Source organism: Zootoca vivipara, chromosome Z1 (assembly GCF_965207765.1).
Source record: "Zootoca vivipara chromosome Z1, rZooViv2.hap1.1, whole genome shotgun sequence".
In the NCBI taxonomy this organism is placed as follows: Eukaryota; Metazoa; Chordata; class Lepidosauria; order Squamata; family Lacertidae; genus Zootoca; species Zootoca vivipara.
The window spans coordinates 57,217,345-57,233,763 of record NC_142583.1 but is presented as its reverse complement, the minus strand read 5'-3'; the positions used below and the strand labels follow the sequence as shown (position 1 = coordinate 57,233,763).

At 42.5% G+C, this 16,419-nt stretch overlaps 1 protein-coding gene across 9 annotated transcripts in view; it reads left to right on the top strand.

Moving 5' to 3' along the window:
* Positions 1–16,419, top strand: part of PDLIM5 (PDZ and LIM domain 5) — a 138,985-nt gene that overhangs the window by 101,076 nt on the left and 21,490 nt on the right. For 8 of the 9 annotated variants that reach the window (XM_088660501.1, XM_035112566.3, XM_088660500.1 and 5 more), the window contains exon 8: positions 13,022–13,206. In XM_088660501.1, the coding sequence (XP_088516627.1) occupies positions 13,022–13,206 (185 nt within the window). Of the gene's footprint in view, positions 1–1,252; positions 1,400–2,844; positions 2,983–13,021; positions 13,207–16,419 lie in introns of all 9 variants that reach the window. The other variant, XM_088660503.1, reaches the window with a different exon arrangement.

Here is a 16,419-nt window from a genome sequence, read left to right as displayed (position 1 = left end):
AAATTTTCTTTACAATTGCCTTATAAAAGCCACCATGCTGATTTGAAGCTTTAAATGAATTATGGAGATACATCTTAAGAAGATCAAAAGGAAGGTGCACTTGGATATTGGGAGAGCTATGCTATTGACTAGTCCAACATTTTCAGTACTGCATTTGAACCATAATGCCATACACCTCTGGTGTGTGTGTGTGTGTGTGTGCATACTGTATATATATATATACTGTGTGTGTGTGTGTGTGTGTGTGTATACATATACACACACACACACACACACACACACACACACACTATATACTGTCAGGAGCGAGTAGGAACCTGGCAGAGACACATGCCCGGCTGGCATGTTTTCTCCCTCCTGGTCGTTCGTTTGGGAGATTAAAAGTCTTTCTGTAGCCCGAACATCACAGCGACTGATGCCTCAGAGACATCAGCACACTTCAGGATCAAGTAGAGTGTTAGCAGTCAGCGTAACAGAGTCAGTAGCACAGCAATATTGGCTAAACTACTTTGTGTACATATAATACACTCGGGAGCATTCTGACTCCGCTCCTTCCTCATCAGCATCAAACAGCAAAAAGAGAACGAACACAGGACAAAAATTCTGCATCACGGAAACACAGTAATAAAAACATCCTGTCTCCGTCACTTCCCACTATGTGGAATGAAAACATACACCGTCATGTGATAAAACAATCCCATGACTGCAACACGGGCCAAGAATCCTAACACATATACACACACACAATGCTGCATTATTGCTATTAGATTAGTCCAGGCAGTCTGTAAGGAGAATGTGAAGGCAACAGTCTTCCTGTTTTGTCTCGATTAAAATATGAGCGCCATCACCACTGCATGGGTTGAACATGGTCAAACTCCTGTTACAGGGCCGACTCTAAAAGTCTCTGAAGCAGTTATGAAAATTTCATTAATGAAATTGTACGCTAGGTGGCTTAAATGTCCCATAATAATAATAATAATAATAATAATAATAATAATAATAATAATAATAATAATAATAGAATCATAGAGTTGAAAGGGACCCCAAGTGTAATCTAATCCAACCAACCCTCTTAATGCAGGAATCAACACGCAGTTCCCCCATCCAATGTGCTAGTGATTTTATTGCTGCTTTGCTAGGAATGAGCTTTGAAATTACTTCTATAAATGTGTCTTGCATACTGTATTTTATTTCTCATTTCCTTTTTCTCTATCCTTTCGCTTCCTTGCTTTTTTCTCCACTCGAACTGAAGCTTCTACCCTATGAAACAGCCGCTGGAAAATCCACTGGGAAGTAATGTAACATTTGCTCCCATCCCCTCTACTTTACTTCCAAAGGTGGAATCGTCACAAGTTAAGAGTGCCGCTGCTGCTGTGTCTACTGCAGTTGCTGTACGGAGGTCTGGAATATCTTTGTATCTCATGGAGGGTTGGGAGGTGGAATATGTTCACTTGCAAGTGGTGAAATTCAGTGGCGCTAATTTAACAGAGCTGGTTCAGATGTGATGCTAAAACAAAAGTTTTGCTTTCCCCCTTCCGGAGTCATGTATTCTTTCTCTGAGGTAGCTGCAAGGATCGTTTCAGAAAGTTCTACTTACGTTTTTACAATACTGCTATTTGCCATGTTGTCTGAACATGTACAAACTGGCTGGTTAATGAAAACAAGCCAAATTCAGATGACGATCTTCAACTACTGTTAATCCAAACCAAGTGGAAGCTGCTATCGCCATCATGGCTGCCCAGTAAGAAACCAGAGGGTCAAGGCTCTGCTTGTTTTGCTTTAGTACACGGCTGTGTGAATTCAACCAGTGTACTAGCATTTTACAATACACTCAAGATTCAGATACGTAGGATGGGATATTATTTGTCTTTTGAAACCCCACATCATTTCCCCAACTGAGCGAATTAATTACTTGAAGCTGCACCTGGGGAGGTATATTTTATTTAGTTATATAACTCCTTTTAAATATACACAGCAGAAGCCGAAAAGGCATGCTCTGCTCATTTCTTGAACACATCACACAAACAAAAATTCAGTCTTTTACCTTGGGGCTTTATACTGGATGCAGAAGCAGGATGTGTCACTCTAATTATTTAAATGAACCCATACAAGGTGATTTGGATGCACTTAGCAGTTTCTATTCATTACTTTTAAACAACTACCCAGCCCACCCTTCTAATTTTGATATAGTGATGTGTCTAAAACTTGGAATTATCTGGTTCAACATAGAATTTTGCATGCCTCATAATTCTCAAGCAGCAATGTTATTTCCCTCAAAAAGAAATATTTGCAATGAGCAGAGAAACATATGGGAAGAGGGTTTTTTTCCCCCTTTGGCTTGCTATAAGTTGAAGCTGTCACGAAAATACAGGATAGAAGGATAGCTAGTAGAGCTTAGTAAAGCCTTTGCAGATTCTATTATTGGCTGCTGGGATTAGGAAGCTTCTCAGAGCCTGGTGAGTCAAATTAGGAGGCTGCACATCTTTCCTTTTCTCAAAGGCTCAGGAGCATTGTATATTATGACCAGAATCATGAGTCAGTTTGAAATTATTGGGGGACAGGGGCGGTGTTAGGGGGTGACAAAAGGCTCCTGAAGCCTGAGTCTCCTGCCCCTTCCCCCCCCACTTATAGGGCTGTTGTTGAGGCCTCTGTCCCAAGCCCTTAAGTACTTGTCAACACCCCTGTTGGGGGGCTGTGAGTAGAGGGAGCATTGCCTTAGAGTCGGCAACTCATTTCTGAATTGCCCTGGATAGTTCGCCTCTCACAACTGTAGCATGTCTAGTTAACCTCCTACTTTGCAAGTAAACCAGCTGCCAAAGTAAATTCTCTTTAAATGCTTACCAGACTCTCTGATCACAGTACCTATCGTTCACTGTTGGATGCCCTTCTCATTACTCCTATTATCAAACCACCACCTCTGGAAAGTACAAGACCATCAAGACAATCGGCAAGTGCTTTCGAGATGCAAAGAAACTGGAGACAGTAAGAGTGTTTGACAGGAATGGTTTTGCACTCCTTTGACTTCTTATCTTCTAACTTGTTAATGGACTGTCATGAATTAATTCACACTCATGTCTACCACTCATGTAGTACTTAGCTCCAGGATGGAGGTCTTCTTGTGGTTTATTTTCACTAGTACCGATCAGTCACTATTAGCAAAATATCCATTACAACCTAATAGAATGGGACAGGGAATCTTGCTGCATGGGGGGGGGAGCTTCTCTCTCTCTCTCTCTCTCTCTCTCTCTCTCTCTCTCTCTCTCTCTCTCTCTCTCTCTGTGTGTGTGTGTGTGTGTGTGTGTGTGTGTGTAGGTTGTGGGGCACAGAGCTGTTAATCACTCTTAAAAAGCTGTCATTATACATTGTGCAGGTTGGTGGTGGCTATCCAACTCATTTTGGATGTGTGATGTGCTGCACACTGCTGCAATAGCACCGAACCTTTCCCCTTAATTTAAAAGAGGTGTGACCTTTTTGTTAACTGCAAGGTGGGAAAAATGTTACCAGAGTGGAATCAATAGTTTTGAATGAGGTACTGGCAACAGCTCCATCGGTGAAGAAGCCACATTATTGTATTATTGGAACAGAGAGTCTCTCTTCCTCAGATATTCACTGACTTAATCGTATGAGGCTGTTACTGTCGGTAAATGGGGAGCAAATAAATGGTTTTATACACATTTGACAGCTACTCCATAAAATGTTTCATGTTTCCTTGTGGGGTGGGACATTTTGTTCTGTGTCATACTTCCTGACCACAACTATGGTAACATTAGACCTAACTTTCCTTGGAAGCTTTATTTAACCTACAAACCAGACGTCTGTGTTTTGATGGTTTAGATGCAACTAGCTCATTTATTGTGTCTAGCAAACTAGTTTCCTCTAGCTCGGCACACACGGACCATTTCACTATTAACGTGCCTCAGGAGCAGGCATAATTCTGAATATCCCAAGTCACAGTACACAAAGGACTTTGTTTTGTTGTATCATAAATTCCTAAAAAGCAGTGAATGTGTGTTATGTATTCCACAGCTAAATGAGTGTCTTCCCCCCCCTTGGGGTTTTTTTTTTTTTTGGTACTTCATAAAACTTTGTCCTTGTCCCTCCCCCAATCTGGGTTGTTATGCCAGTTCTAGGCCAGTTTTGTAATATATGAAAGTACTACCATATGTCTTTCACAATAGTGAGGTGCAAAAAAAGGTTGGAAAGAGGGAACGTTTTCAAAAATCGTAGGCATATGAGAAAATATTATGAAACTACAGGAGTATAGGGTTTCACGTTTCAGCAGCACAGTCAGCTGAAAGCAGTCAGTCTTCAAAGGCTTGTTCTATCATTAAATAACAGGAGTTGTTTTTGTGCTAGTGTAGCTGCATATGGGCTTCCATACATAATGTGCTTCCATACAACTGGCCGCTGCCATATAGTTTAGTCGTGTGTCGGTTGCCTGTGGAGTATCTTTGAATTGGCGCATCCAATGCAGAAACACAGGGGCATGACACCAAAAGGTTCTTCACTTCCTGCACCTCTGAAAACAGGAAGAGTGGTTGGAATGGACGTACCCTTTAGACTAGGACATTCCACCACAATTTGGCTACCACTGCCTGTATGTAGATGCAATGCTAACTCTCTGCAAACTGATTTGTAAATTGAGAGCCGGTCTCAGAAATGTGTTTTCCCCTCCTCTTCAGAGTGTGTACTGGGGGAAGGGTGGCTGGAGTCTGACTTGGGAGAGAGGGGCAGTGGTCTGTGAGGACCTGTACCAGCCAGGAGGCAAGAATCAGAGGCAGGGGAAGCTTCAGAGCTGGAGGAAGAGGAGGCAGAGGCAGGCCAGGCAAGTGAAGGGCCAGGTGCTTGCCCACCCTCTTCTGCACCACTGTCTTCCAGAACCAAGAGAGAAGTGAAGTGGGAAGAGCAGAAGCAGCTTCCATGCAGGTGTAGTCTCCCACTAGGTGTGCACAGCTCATTGGGGGAAGGTACATAAATTGGTGGAGGGGGAGTGGTCACCAGTTGCTGCACCTGTTCCACAGAACACGAACCTGGGAATGGCTCCCTAAGCACCAGATTGGTGTGTGTAGGTCTCCAGAAGTGACTGTGTTATCTTTGACAATAAAGAGTTCACTCTACTGTGTGCATTCTTTGGATGGGAAGCACCTTTGACAAACATCATAAAAATTTTTTTATAAACTTGAATTGAAACCATAGATTAAAATGGAACTGGAAACTATGATTGTGGGTGAACGTGGTTAACTCTGGTTTCTGTTGGTGCACATGTCGCATTTAACAAAGGGAGGGAGGAGAATTTGCTTGGGGAAGGAAGGGGGAAAGCATGTGTTCCTTGGGCTCCAATTTGAAACTTTTGTAGGGACTACAGTCTAGTTGCAAAAGTCCATTGGTCATGTCATGAAAGAAGGCAGAGAGAACTTTGTGCACATCTGTCCTAGGCAGGGCCGTCTTAAACGCCCCTGCCGCTGTGGTGCGCCGGATCTCTCCGGCGCCCTCCCGCCCCGTTTCCCAGCGCGGTGGGCGGGTGGGCGCAGCGGCAGGCAGGAAGGCACAGCGCAATCTCTCTGGCGCCCTCCCGCCCCGTTTCCCAGCGCGGTGGGTGGGTGCCGCTGCGCGGCGGACCGGCGGACTGGCCGGCCAGCGGGCGGGCACAGCTCGCGGCGCCTTTCTGGCGGGCCGGCGCCATGGTGCCCTGCGCCACCGGGGGTCTACCTAGAGCCGGGCCTGGTCCTAGGGATGGATTTCCCCGGGAACTTAGAAGTCCAAGGGTAGAAATCTAGGATTTTGCTGCAGTAGCAGCCCAAACACAGGTAGGTGGCGTTGTAAAACATGCAAGTATAATTCACTCTGTTACTTGTGCCAGGCAAGTGGTTAAATAAAGAGAGTTAAATTGTGAACTTCCAAACCCCCTCTATTAGCACATAATTGACACCTTTCTAGGATTGTAACACTAATGATTTAGTGTTATGGAGGAAACCATGGTGCTTCTGGGGAAAAAATGCTTTGTGCATGATGCAACTTGGAGTCCCACTTCTCACACCTTTATTGCATGTGCCCTTTTAAACAGAATCCAAGGCAAAAAGAACTTGAATAGCATTGCCCTATTTGTACTTTTTTACCTCCTTTGTGAGCCTGGCAGTTCATTCTTTTTCCTTTTAAACCATTGGAAACACTGTTACTTTTAGCAACATAAACATTTACCTTTGTAATTTACTGCGGAAAGTTTTTTTTTTAAGAGCAGAATAGGATTATGGGGTGGAAAGTAAGAATTTCTTCTTCCTTTGTGTCTCCTGTGACCTTGGCACCAAGCATTTTTTATGTTGCCATTGTGCAGGCATTTTTCCTCCAAACATTTCTATTATGCCTGCAAACATTATGAAATGGCAGGTTTATTTTTACATCTGTTCATCTCTGTTTAACATTCCAGAAACCACAAATTAGAGTTCAATACCTACCTCATTTTACTAGTGATAAAAAGGTGGAACCATTTTGACTACTTTGTGCATTTCTCTTTGTTTTTAAAAAGAGATGCCTGTAACATAGCAAAACGTTGATTTTCATTAGAAGCTAGCTAGAAGCTAATCCTTAAAACAGAGACCCAACTAAGGCTGCAGTCCTAAAGGAAAAGTAGTTAAACAGTTAAATAAAAAAAATTCCTTCAGTAGCACCTTAAAGACCAACTAAGTTTTTATTTTGGTATGAGCTTTCGTGTGCATGCACACTTCTTCAGATACAGTGAAACAGTTAAACAGTTAAACAGTAGTTAAACAGTTGTTTATTATTGTGTGATATGTGTGTGTGTGTGTGTGTTTCAAATAGGAAATAAGATATCTAACAACATACTCTTCCAAAACATAACCTATTGCCAGCCTCCTCAATGAAAAATAAAATAAAAGTGTCTTTATAACAAAAGTTGAAGGGGAAGGTGATTGGCAGTTGGGCAATAGAATGTTGGGTGGAGCTAGAGGGAAATGACTTGTACAGAACATCAGGAAAACGACGGTTAATTGTGGTTGGGTAACATGAGGGCTAGCATTAGAGGAATATGGGGCAAACAAATATATATTAATACAGTCGTATCTTGGATCCCGAACGCCTTGGCTCCCAAACAAATCAGCTCCCAAACGATTGAAATGCAGAAGTGAGTGTTCCAGTTTTCAAACGATTTTCGGAAGCCAAATTTCCGGCGCGGCTTCCAGTTGGCTGCAGGAACCTCCTGCAGCCAATCAGAAGCCACGCTTTGGTTTCCAAACGTTTTGGAAGTTGAACGGACTTCCAGAGCGGATTCTGTTTGACTTCCAAGGTACAACTATTTGTATAAAAGAGTGAGAATAGTTGCAGGAGAGACAGTATGTTAAGTCAGAATGCTAAAGTTTTAAGAATGCCTGCATCTAATAACAGTTTGTTCTGGTTCTTGTGTTCACTGATTAGACATCTATGCCACAAAGGAGAGTCTCCTTTTAGAAGGAGAGTCTTGCAGCTCTCTAAGTCAGTAGGTAGTGGAATAAGACACCTTAGGGAAAGCCCAGGACTCAGTAGAATAGCTTAAAGGATTGACCTATAGTTACAACCCAGCAACAGGTTCTAGAAAGAATCCTGCTCAAATTGTGTTTTCCTATCTTCATAAGCGAGGCAGGTGGTTATGGAATATGATCTTTGTTGTGGTGGTGGCCTGACTTCGGAATGCTCTCCTGCAAGGCTCACCTATTTGCACTTTTCAAGTTTCCCTCATGAAACATTGATGTAAAGTTCATCTGAGCCCTTACGCAGCATGACTGACTCTCTCCTGTAACCTCCCTTCCCCCAATAGTTTGCTTTGTCTGTTAAGTCTTTCTTCATATTCCCATTGTCAAATAAGTAAATCTACACAGAAACAGTTTATTTTTCACCATGCAAAGCAATTAACTCTAACTTTTACAATATTTAGTGTTTGAATATGGTTCAGTGCCCTCTGTAAGCAAAACCATTTCTCAGCAAGATTCCTGCTCTTTAATCCTTCCAGTTTTGTTTTCTACATTAAATGTCAAATTTTATTCTCATTATATCAAGGGTGGTTCACCTCTGCCTGACAGCAACCCCCCCCCAGGGGGGGTTGTTTGGTTTTATTCTGCCTCCCAACACTCCTTAAAATTTGACATTTTTGCTCACTGTTGCCAATCTGACCATGGAAACTGCAAGTCAGGCTGATAGAGACTGTGCTTATATGGTATACCATTTCTGGAATTAACAGCAATATGGCCAGTGCTTAGGGATCTCTATGGGCAAACTGTCTCACTAGTGGGGGATTTTCGACCAGGAATGGTACAAACCTAATAATTACAGGTAGATAGCCGTGTTGGTCTGAGTCGAAGCAAAATAAAAGAATTCCTTCAGTAGCACCTTAAAGACCAACTAAGTTTTTATTTTGGTATGAGCTTTCGTGTGCATGCACACTTCTTCAGATACACTTGAAACAGAAGAGCCAGACCCTTATGTACATACAGAGGGTGGGGGGGGAATGGATGATGGGCTGATAGGAGTGGTAAACCTGTTGATGGCTGTTAACGACTGCTGATGACTGCAATTGGTCCTGCGGGGGGGGGGAGCAGGGGCTGAGGCGCTAAAGAAAGCTTGATCATGCATAATGAGATAAGAATCCTATGTCTTTGTTCATCCCATGTGGCTCCATGGTTTTAAGCTTGGCAATGAGTTCCTAATAATAATTCCTAATAATGTTTGCCTGCTGCTCTGTTCTTCAATGCAACATGATAATAGTGGCTTTAAACTGTAGGCTTTCTGATCTAAAGAATTCAGCAGATGTCTGGCCTTCCTGACCTCTGTAGTCTGCCCTGGGAATGACTGCCCCACTGTTTTGCTTAAGTTTCTGAAGCACTTTTGTACATTAGCTTGTTGCCCATGTACCAAGTTGCAATCTAGGCAGACAATGGTGCAAATTTGCCCATGTTGAAGTTCATTCCTTTTCACAAAAGAACACCCTAACCTGTACTGCATTATGCATTACTTTTTAAATTTCTTGCACCAAAGAGAGTTCCTGGATTGCAGCAGTTCTCTGTCTTGTCCCCATAAAAGCCCAAGAGAGAGTTCATTGTTCTTCAAGAATACAGCAATAAATTAGGTAGATGAGGAGAAGGGGGGGGGAAATCTTTAAAAATTATATGTAGAGATCTACTTTACAGAATTAATACTAGCTTGGGGGAATGCAATACATAGGTTAGGCAAGTGCTTTGCATACTTCAGCTCTTCTGCATCTCATTAACTTTTACTTAAGTGGCTCTATTGCTCTAATTCATTCTTCATTAGTCACTGTCGCTAATTTAGCTTTTTACTAAATTTAATTAATTCTATTTTCTGCATGTTCAAATTATATTTCCAGCTGCAGTGCTCTTAACAGCTAGTGAGTTTGATTTGATCTCTCGAGGACTTGAAGCAGGTTTCTAAATCTTGAAGCTGAAAGCAAAATATCCTCATATGTAACCTCAGAAGTCAGACATGGGAAGTATTGATTTCAGGCAAACTGTCAGCATAGATCTCTACTGTGAATTGAAATGAGATGAGAAGATCATACCCTTACACACCTCCCCCCCCCTCATTCACAGATCTCTCACAGAAGGCTATTGACTGGTCTTCTCTCAATGATACCACACTGGTCTGGAGTAGACTACCTAATTTACCATTCTTAATAGCCCCTACTGGGTGATTCACTGAGGATGAAATAGAGACAGAGAGAGTTGCTTTTTTTCACAGCCACCAGTGCCATCCATTTGGAATGGCTATGCACTCGTATTTCTGTTTTATCATATTCACACCAGAACCTGCGCAACCTGCTGTAGACAATGTCAGGCCTCCTTTATTTTCTGGAGCTTTTCGGTAAACCAAGCAGCTTCCCAAACTTCCCATGGCGAGAAGGGAGGTTTAGGAACAGTCATGTCAATGACCCTTTCCGCCTCGCTATTCCACAGTGAAACCAGGGTGTTGACGTGTGGGGTGTGAGCCTTTTTGTCTTTCCTGCTTTAGGGAGGCACTTCATCATTTCAGGCACTTTTTCTCCCAATCCGTCTCCAGTATTGGAACTGAGCTGAGAGAAAAGTACCTGAAGTGACTGATCTCAGGGAGGCGAAGTGTCAAGAGGTAAGCTCCTCTCACTCGCATGCCTCTTTGAATTCCCTCGATTTCAATGCATAAACAGGACAGGCACATGAACAACAAATATGGCTGCCCCATCAAATCTGGTTTGGCCCTTTTGGTAGCAAAGAGAAAGGAAGAGAATCTGAGGGGATGGAAGATGGGGAAGGGGCAGCAGGAATAGGAGGGCCGAGGGGAAAGGGGCAGAGCTCTCACAGCAATTAGGTCTCCCTTCCCACCTTCAAAATTTCTCTGATCTTTTGCTAGCTCTCTTGATAAACGGAGTGTTGGTTGTTTCAGCCAAAAAACTGAAACTTAATTAGAACCAACCTATCATACGTAAGAAAACGAAAAGCACATGGCAATGCATTAAATAGCATGTTCTAGCCTGCCTAGGGACCCAGGTGGCGCTGTGGGTTAAACTACAGAGTCTAGGGCTTGCTGATCAGAAGGTCGGCGGTTCGAATCCCTGCAACGGGGTGAGCTCCCGTTGTTCAGTCCCAGCTCCTGCCAACCTAGCAGTTCAAAAGCACATCAAAGTGCAAGTAGATAAGTAGGGACCGCTCTGGCGGGAAGGTAAACGGCGTTTCCGTGTGCTGCTCTGGTTCGCCAGAAGCAGCTTTGTCATGCTGGCCACATGACCCGGAAGCTGTCTGCGGACAAACGCCGGCTCCCTTGGCCTATAGAGCGAGATGAGCGCCGCAACCCCAGAGTCGGACACGACTGGACCTGATGGTCAGGGGCCCCTTTACCTTTAGCCTGCCTACCTTATATCTTTTAAAAGAAGGGCATGGGAAGCTGCCTTATACTGAGTCAGACTCATCCATCTATCTTTGTCTTGGGGTGGGGAGCCTTTCGTCCTCTAGGTGTTGCTGAACTACAGCTCCCATCAGTCCCAGCCAGCATGGCCAATAGTCAAGCCTGATGGAATCCAAGACTATCCAGAGGCCAGCTAACTGGCAGAATCTTGACATGGTTTCAGGCAGAGGACATTCCCAGCCCTACTTGCAGATGTTGGGGATTGAACCTGAAACCTCCCCCATGCGTGGCACATGGTCTCCCCCCCCCCCAAGATTCTTAAACAAAATTTGAGAGTCTTTCTAAAAGCTACAGGTCAGAGAAATTGTATCACTTCAAGGAACTTGAAAAACCTTTACTACTTTTAATGGCAAAAGATGCACTCCCTTGAGGGAGGTACCCAGTTGCCCGGGGGGGCTCATTCTTGAGATTTCTGCTGGCTGTGTTAAATGAACTTGACAGATAAGCAACTCTGTGTTAGTGTTTCTCAATATTAATGTGGGATTTTCTTCCCTCAAAACACTGTCCCATTAATCAGTCTGACTGATACACAGAATTATGCCAGAAAGCCGATTGCTATGGAAATTAGCGCTTTTTAAGTCGTCGTGCTGCATATTGACAGCATTTCCATGATTACCTGAACGTGATGTAAAGATTACCACTGGGAGGAAGCCCAGAGGGAGTGGAGCAGCAGAAGAGAAAAATGTTTTCTGATTTGATGAAGTAAATCCTACAAAAACAGTTCCAACAGTTATTGGTGTGTGAGACCTGCCACAAATGTTGACAGAGAGCCGCCTCCTAAGCTCAATAGGCATTGGAGCGAGCCATAAATCAAAAGTTTCATGAAAAGGCCACTCTCCACCAAGGCTGCAGGCTTTTCTGTTGGGTATTACTATATCGTTGCAGAGCTCGTGCAGATGGTTCAGAAGCAATCAGTTCCAAGCGGGCAGGATGAAGCAGGAACAAAACGCTACTGACTAGTAACTTGGTTTACTACAGAGATTTATTATTTACAGCAGGTACACAAGTTACTATATACAGGAACATACACGGGTCTTAAACTCTCTTGAACAAGCTCCAAACACTAACAACCACTACTCCAACCAACATCCACAGGAGAGTGATGAGTCATCATGACTTTATAGATGACTTCAGCCAATAGCATTGCTGCTTCCAGGGACCATATCTCTAGGCAGAATAGCTCCCTCTCCTCAGTCTTTCTGGCCTCTGGCCAAGTTGTTAATTGCTTCTGTTAATTTCCTTCCATTAAAATACCCATAGTTTGTTGCATTGCAGCTGTATGCCTTTTTTGTGTGTAATAACTAGTGTGGTATAGTGAGTAAAATGTCTAGGACCGAGGAGTCGTTTTCAAATCCTCATTCGGTCACAAAGTTCACTGGGTGACCTTGGGCCAATTGCTATCTCTTAGCCTAGCCTAGCATGACTCACAGGTTAAAACGAAAGAGGAAGAACCATGTACTCAGACCCTAGATGCTCCTTGGAGGAAAGATGGAATATAATTGTAGTACCCGGTAGTAAGTAGCTGCAAAATAAAATAACAGACTTAAAGCATCTGCTAGTTTCACTTGCCTACTGGAATGGCTTCAAACGGAAAGCCTTGGGTGCATCCGACCAGTGTTTAGATAACAAAAACACTGAATTTTCAATAGTGACACCAGCCACAGTGCAACCTAGAATAAGCTTGTTATTTCCAGAGGTGTAAGCTTGTCTTTTAAAAGTATTTTTCCTGATTTGATTGTCTGTTTGTTTGTCTTGGGCATTTCAGAAACACTATACCTTAGCATTAGCGTTATGTACCAATTGTGTAACTGATCTCAGCATTTTGCTATTTCAGCATGTGCTTGGGTTTCAAAACATTGAAAATGAGAGGTGTCATGTTCCCTGAGTCCGAATTGTCGTAAGACATTGCTGTGTGTGTGTATGTCGGATATAATGAAAGTTAAATATTTCAGAAGAGAGTTTTGTAATTTCCGGATAAAATTAGTTTCATATTTATGTAAAGCAAGAGCACATTCATCTAACGTCATCTACCCTTGTTTTGTGAATGCTCTAAACTAAGGGATAATATTTTGTTTCCAAATAGTGATTCTCTGGAGCAAACACAGTCTACTGCTTACACTGCTGCCACAGTAAGGAGCATGCCTGAAACTCCAGAGAACGGCACACGTGGACCAGTTCCTGCCAATCCAACATCTGTGCCAGCTGTCAAGCCGACAGGACCTCAGTATGCAGTCAAAACCTCAGGCTGGCAATCTTCTAATCAGCCAGGTACATTTACCAACTACTATTTGCTCAGTTAAAAATGCAAAAGGTGTATATGGAAAAGGTAAAATGATGAGGATAATTCCTGTTTGTAAGTTCGAGTTTTTAAGTTCCATCAGTTGCCTTACTTTGCTAGTGTGTTAAAGGATATAATAAGAGTAGGGACGCGGGTGGCGCTGTGGTCTAAACCACTGAGCCTCTTGGGCTTGCTGATCAGAAGGTCAGCGGTTCAAATCCCCGCGCCGGGGTGAGCTCCCGTTTCTCTGTCCCATCTCCTGCCAACCTAGCAGTTCGAAAACATGCCAGTGCAAGTAGATAAATAGGTACCACTGTGGTAGGGAAGGTAAACAGCGTTTCCATGCGCTCTGGTTTTCGTTGGCCAGAAAGCGGGATAAGCGCCACAACCCCATATTCGCCTTTGACTGGACCTAACTGTTCAGGGGTCCTTTTTATAATGAGAGTATGTGGCATCATTTATACAATAAATAAATAAAAGCCACCCTTCTCAACTATATCAGTAATTATTAATATGATGCACTTATACAGCCAGTTATGTGGAGAATAAATGTTTCCACTCCTATATTTTTCCTGCAGGAAACTTTTACTTTGACAATAACACAGAAAACATTTTTAAGAAATACAATTCTCAAGGTACATAGGTCTGTGGTGCCATATTGAAAAGGGAGTGGACGTAACTGCCTTGTGTGGATGTGCCTTATGGCTTAGTTAACAAATCTGTATCCTTATAGGTTCTTAAACACCCCACATCTACTGAGGGTTGCTATCTAAAATGGGCCATTTATTTATTTCATAAGTTTTATACACTGCTTGGTTGCTTTTTAAAAACACCTCGAAGCGGTTTACAACAAGGTAAAACAGTAAAATCGAGAAAAATTCAGAACCATACTTTAAACATATTAAAGCTAACATGCTAAAACAGTTTAAAATTACCTCAGCTTTCTAAGCATCAGGGTTGGCTTGTCTGGACAAGAATGTTTTCAGCAGGTGCCTAATAGCTTGACTATCAACCATCTTGAATACAGGATAGGGTCCCCTTACCTGCTTCTCTAGTGATTCAAGTTGTAAAGCTGTATTTTCAATGGCACTTGAAAGGGATTTGTCCTTTGGGGCGAGGGGGAGGGGGTATGTGCTTACAAGTCAGGGAAAAAATCCAAATAATCTCAAAGTAAAAGAGAGAACATATGGTGTTAATGTGCCGTGTATTTTTAATAATGCGGCCTTTTGAGAATATGGCTGTGTTGCAACCATTTAATAAACGAATAACTCTTTGAGCTTCAGAGGTGTGGAACTTCAAAGTATCCTCAAGGTGGCGATAATTCATCGTATCTATGCCCCATTGAACTCACTTTTAGTGGCAAAATGTGAGACAAAGTTAAGGCTGTTTACAAAAAGACGATAGCCTGCGTTGAATGCTCTGTGTTCTTTTCAGATATGCTACATTTAACAAAAATGCAGTGTTTAACCTTCAGATTATTCTATTTGGTGGTGGAAAGTTAAGGGTGTTGAAAGTCTTAGTATGCAGTCTTCCATAACTGGTTGATTTTATTTTATTTTTAGCATATGTTCAAAATGACATTTTCTCTCTGATATTGCCGCTGTCACTTCTGCTGTCCCCCAGCTCAACAGCAAGGGCCACAACTGTGTTAACGTGCTCTACAGAAGAGTAAAGATTTTTGCTCCCTGCCTGGAGCTGAGCTGAACTTTACGAGTGCAGCTGAGTTTTGTTTGTTTTTAAAAGCAAATTATTGGGATGATGGGAAGCATTTTTTAAAAAAAATCTACCTTGAAAATTGGGGGTGAATTTTAGAGGGATTTGAGGGCTGGAAAGGAATTTTGTGAGGTGGTTTTGGGAGAGAAAATGCCTTTGAAAGCAGGGATTGCACTGGTAACAGTGACAGGAATCCTGGCTTTCAAAGGATCTCCACAGGTGCGTGGAAAAAGAGTATATCCTGTTCCATCCCAGCAGGCTGAAAAAAGTCCTGTGAAAGTCAGGATCGCGCTAGTTGTTACTGGCACACTGTTTTTAGGATCTTTCTCTTGGCTCCTCAGCCACCTTATAAAGTTATGTAACTCGTATGGACCAACCTGCCTCATCTCTGAAATTTGCCCCATCTCCAAAAAAAGTGGTATAATAAAGGGGACTCTGGCAATTGGATTTGACACAGCACTGCTGCTAATTTATTTATGTTTATAAAATGATTTATATGCTGCCCCCAAGGTGGGTCACATCATAAAAACCTAAGGAGAAAAATTTGAACAATCTAAAAACAATCAGGGCTGATAAAAGGAGCGACATTTACTGCTCACTATAAAGGCCGATTAAAACAAATAAGGGACTATCGTAACAACTGATATAGCTATATTCTGCAACATACCTTTCGGGCAGGGGTGGGAAGAGAGACATTTAAGAGAAGGCTGCTCAAAAAAGGAAGTTTCTTAAAACCGTTTTAAAAACCCACAGTTAAAGCCTATGCCCATCCCTGAGGGCAGTTGTTTCTACAACCTGGGTGCCACCACAGAAAAGGCCCTTTCTCTCAAGCTTACTAACCAAATTCATTTCACACGCAGCCACATGAGGCACATCTCCAAGCTTGGGCAACTTTGTGTCTTTGGCCAGTGGTCCTTCAAACAACCTGCTCCCAAAACGTTTAAGATTTAAAGGTTAAAAACTGCACTTTGAATTGTGCCCAGAAACACCTCATAAAGCTATTATGTTTCATGACTGATCCCATCGTTCTTTTGAGTTGGTTCGTATCTCCTACAGCCTTGTTGGTGTTTGTTTGTTTGTTTGTTTGTTTTAAGTTAACACTTTTTTTTTGTTTCCTGAGGCTGACTTCATTATCATCATCATCATTTAATTTGTATGCTTCCTTTCCATAGTTAAAAACCATGCTTAAGGCTTACTTACAACATGAAAAGATTTACTACATAATTACAAACATAACAAAAGTAGCCATAAACAACAAGCAATAAATAAAACACAGCAAAAAGTACACATTATAAGATCTAAGAATAAAGACACGGAAAATAATATAAATAACTGCAACAACAACAAAACAGTGAAAGCCCCTAAGCAATACCCCAGCCTTAGCTTTTGTAGCTGGAGTCAGTCCGGGTCCCGCCCTGCCAAGTCAAGTGGAAAGGGCCTGCAAGGCATGGAGCAGGTCTTCCAGGACTCACACCCAAGATGTCGCTCTC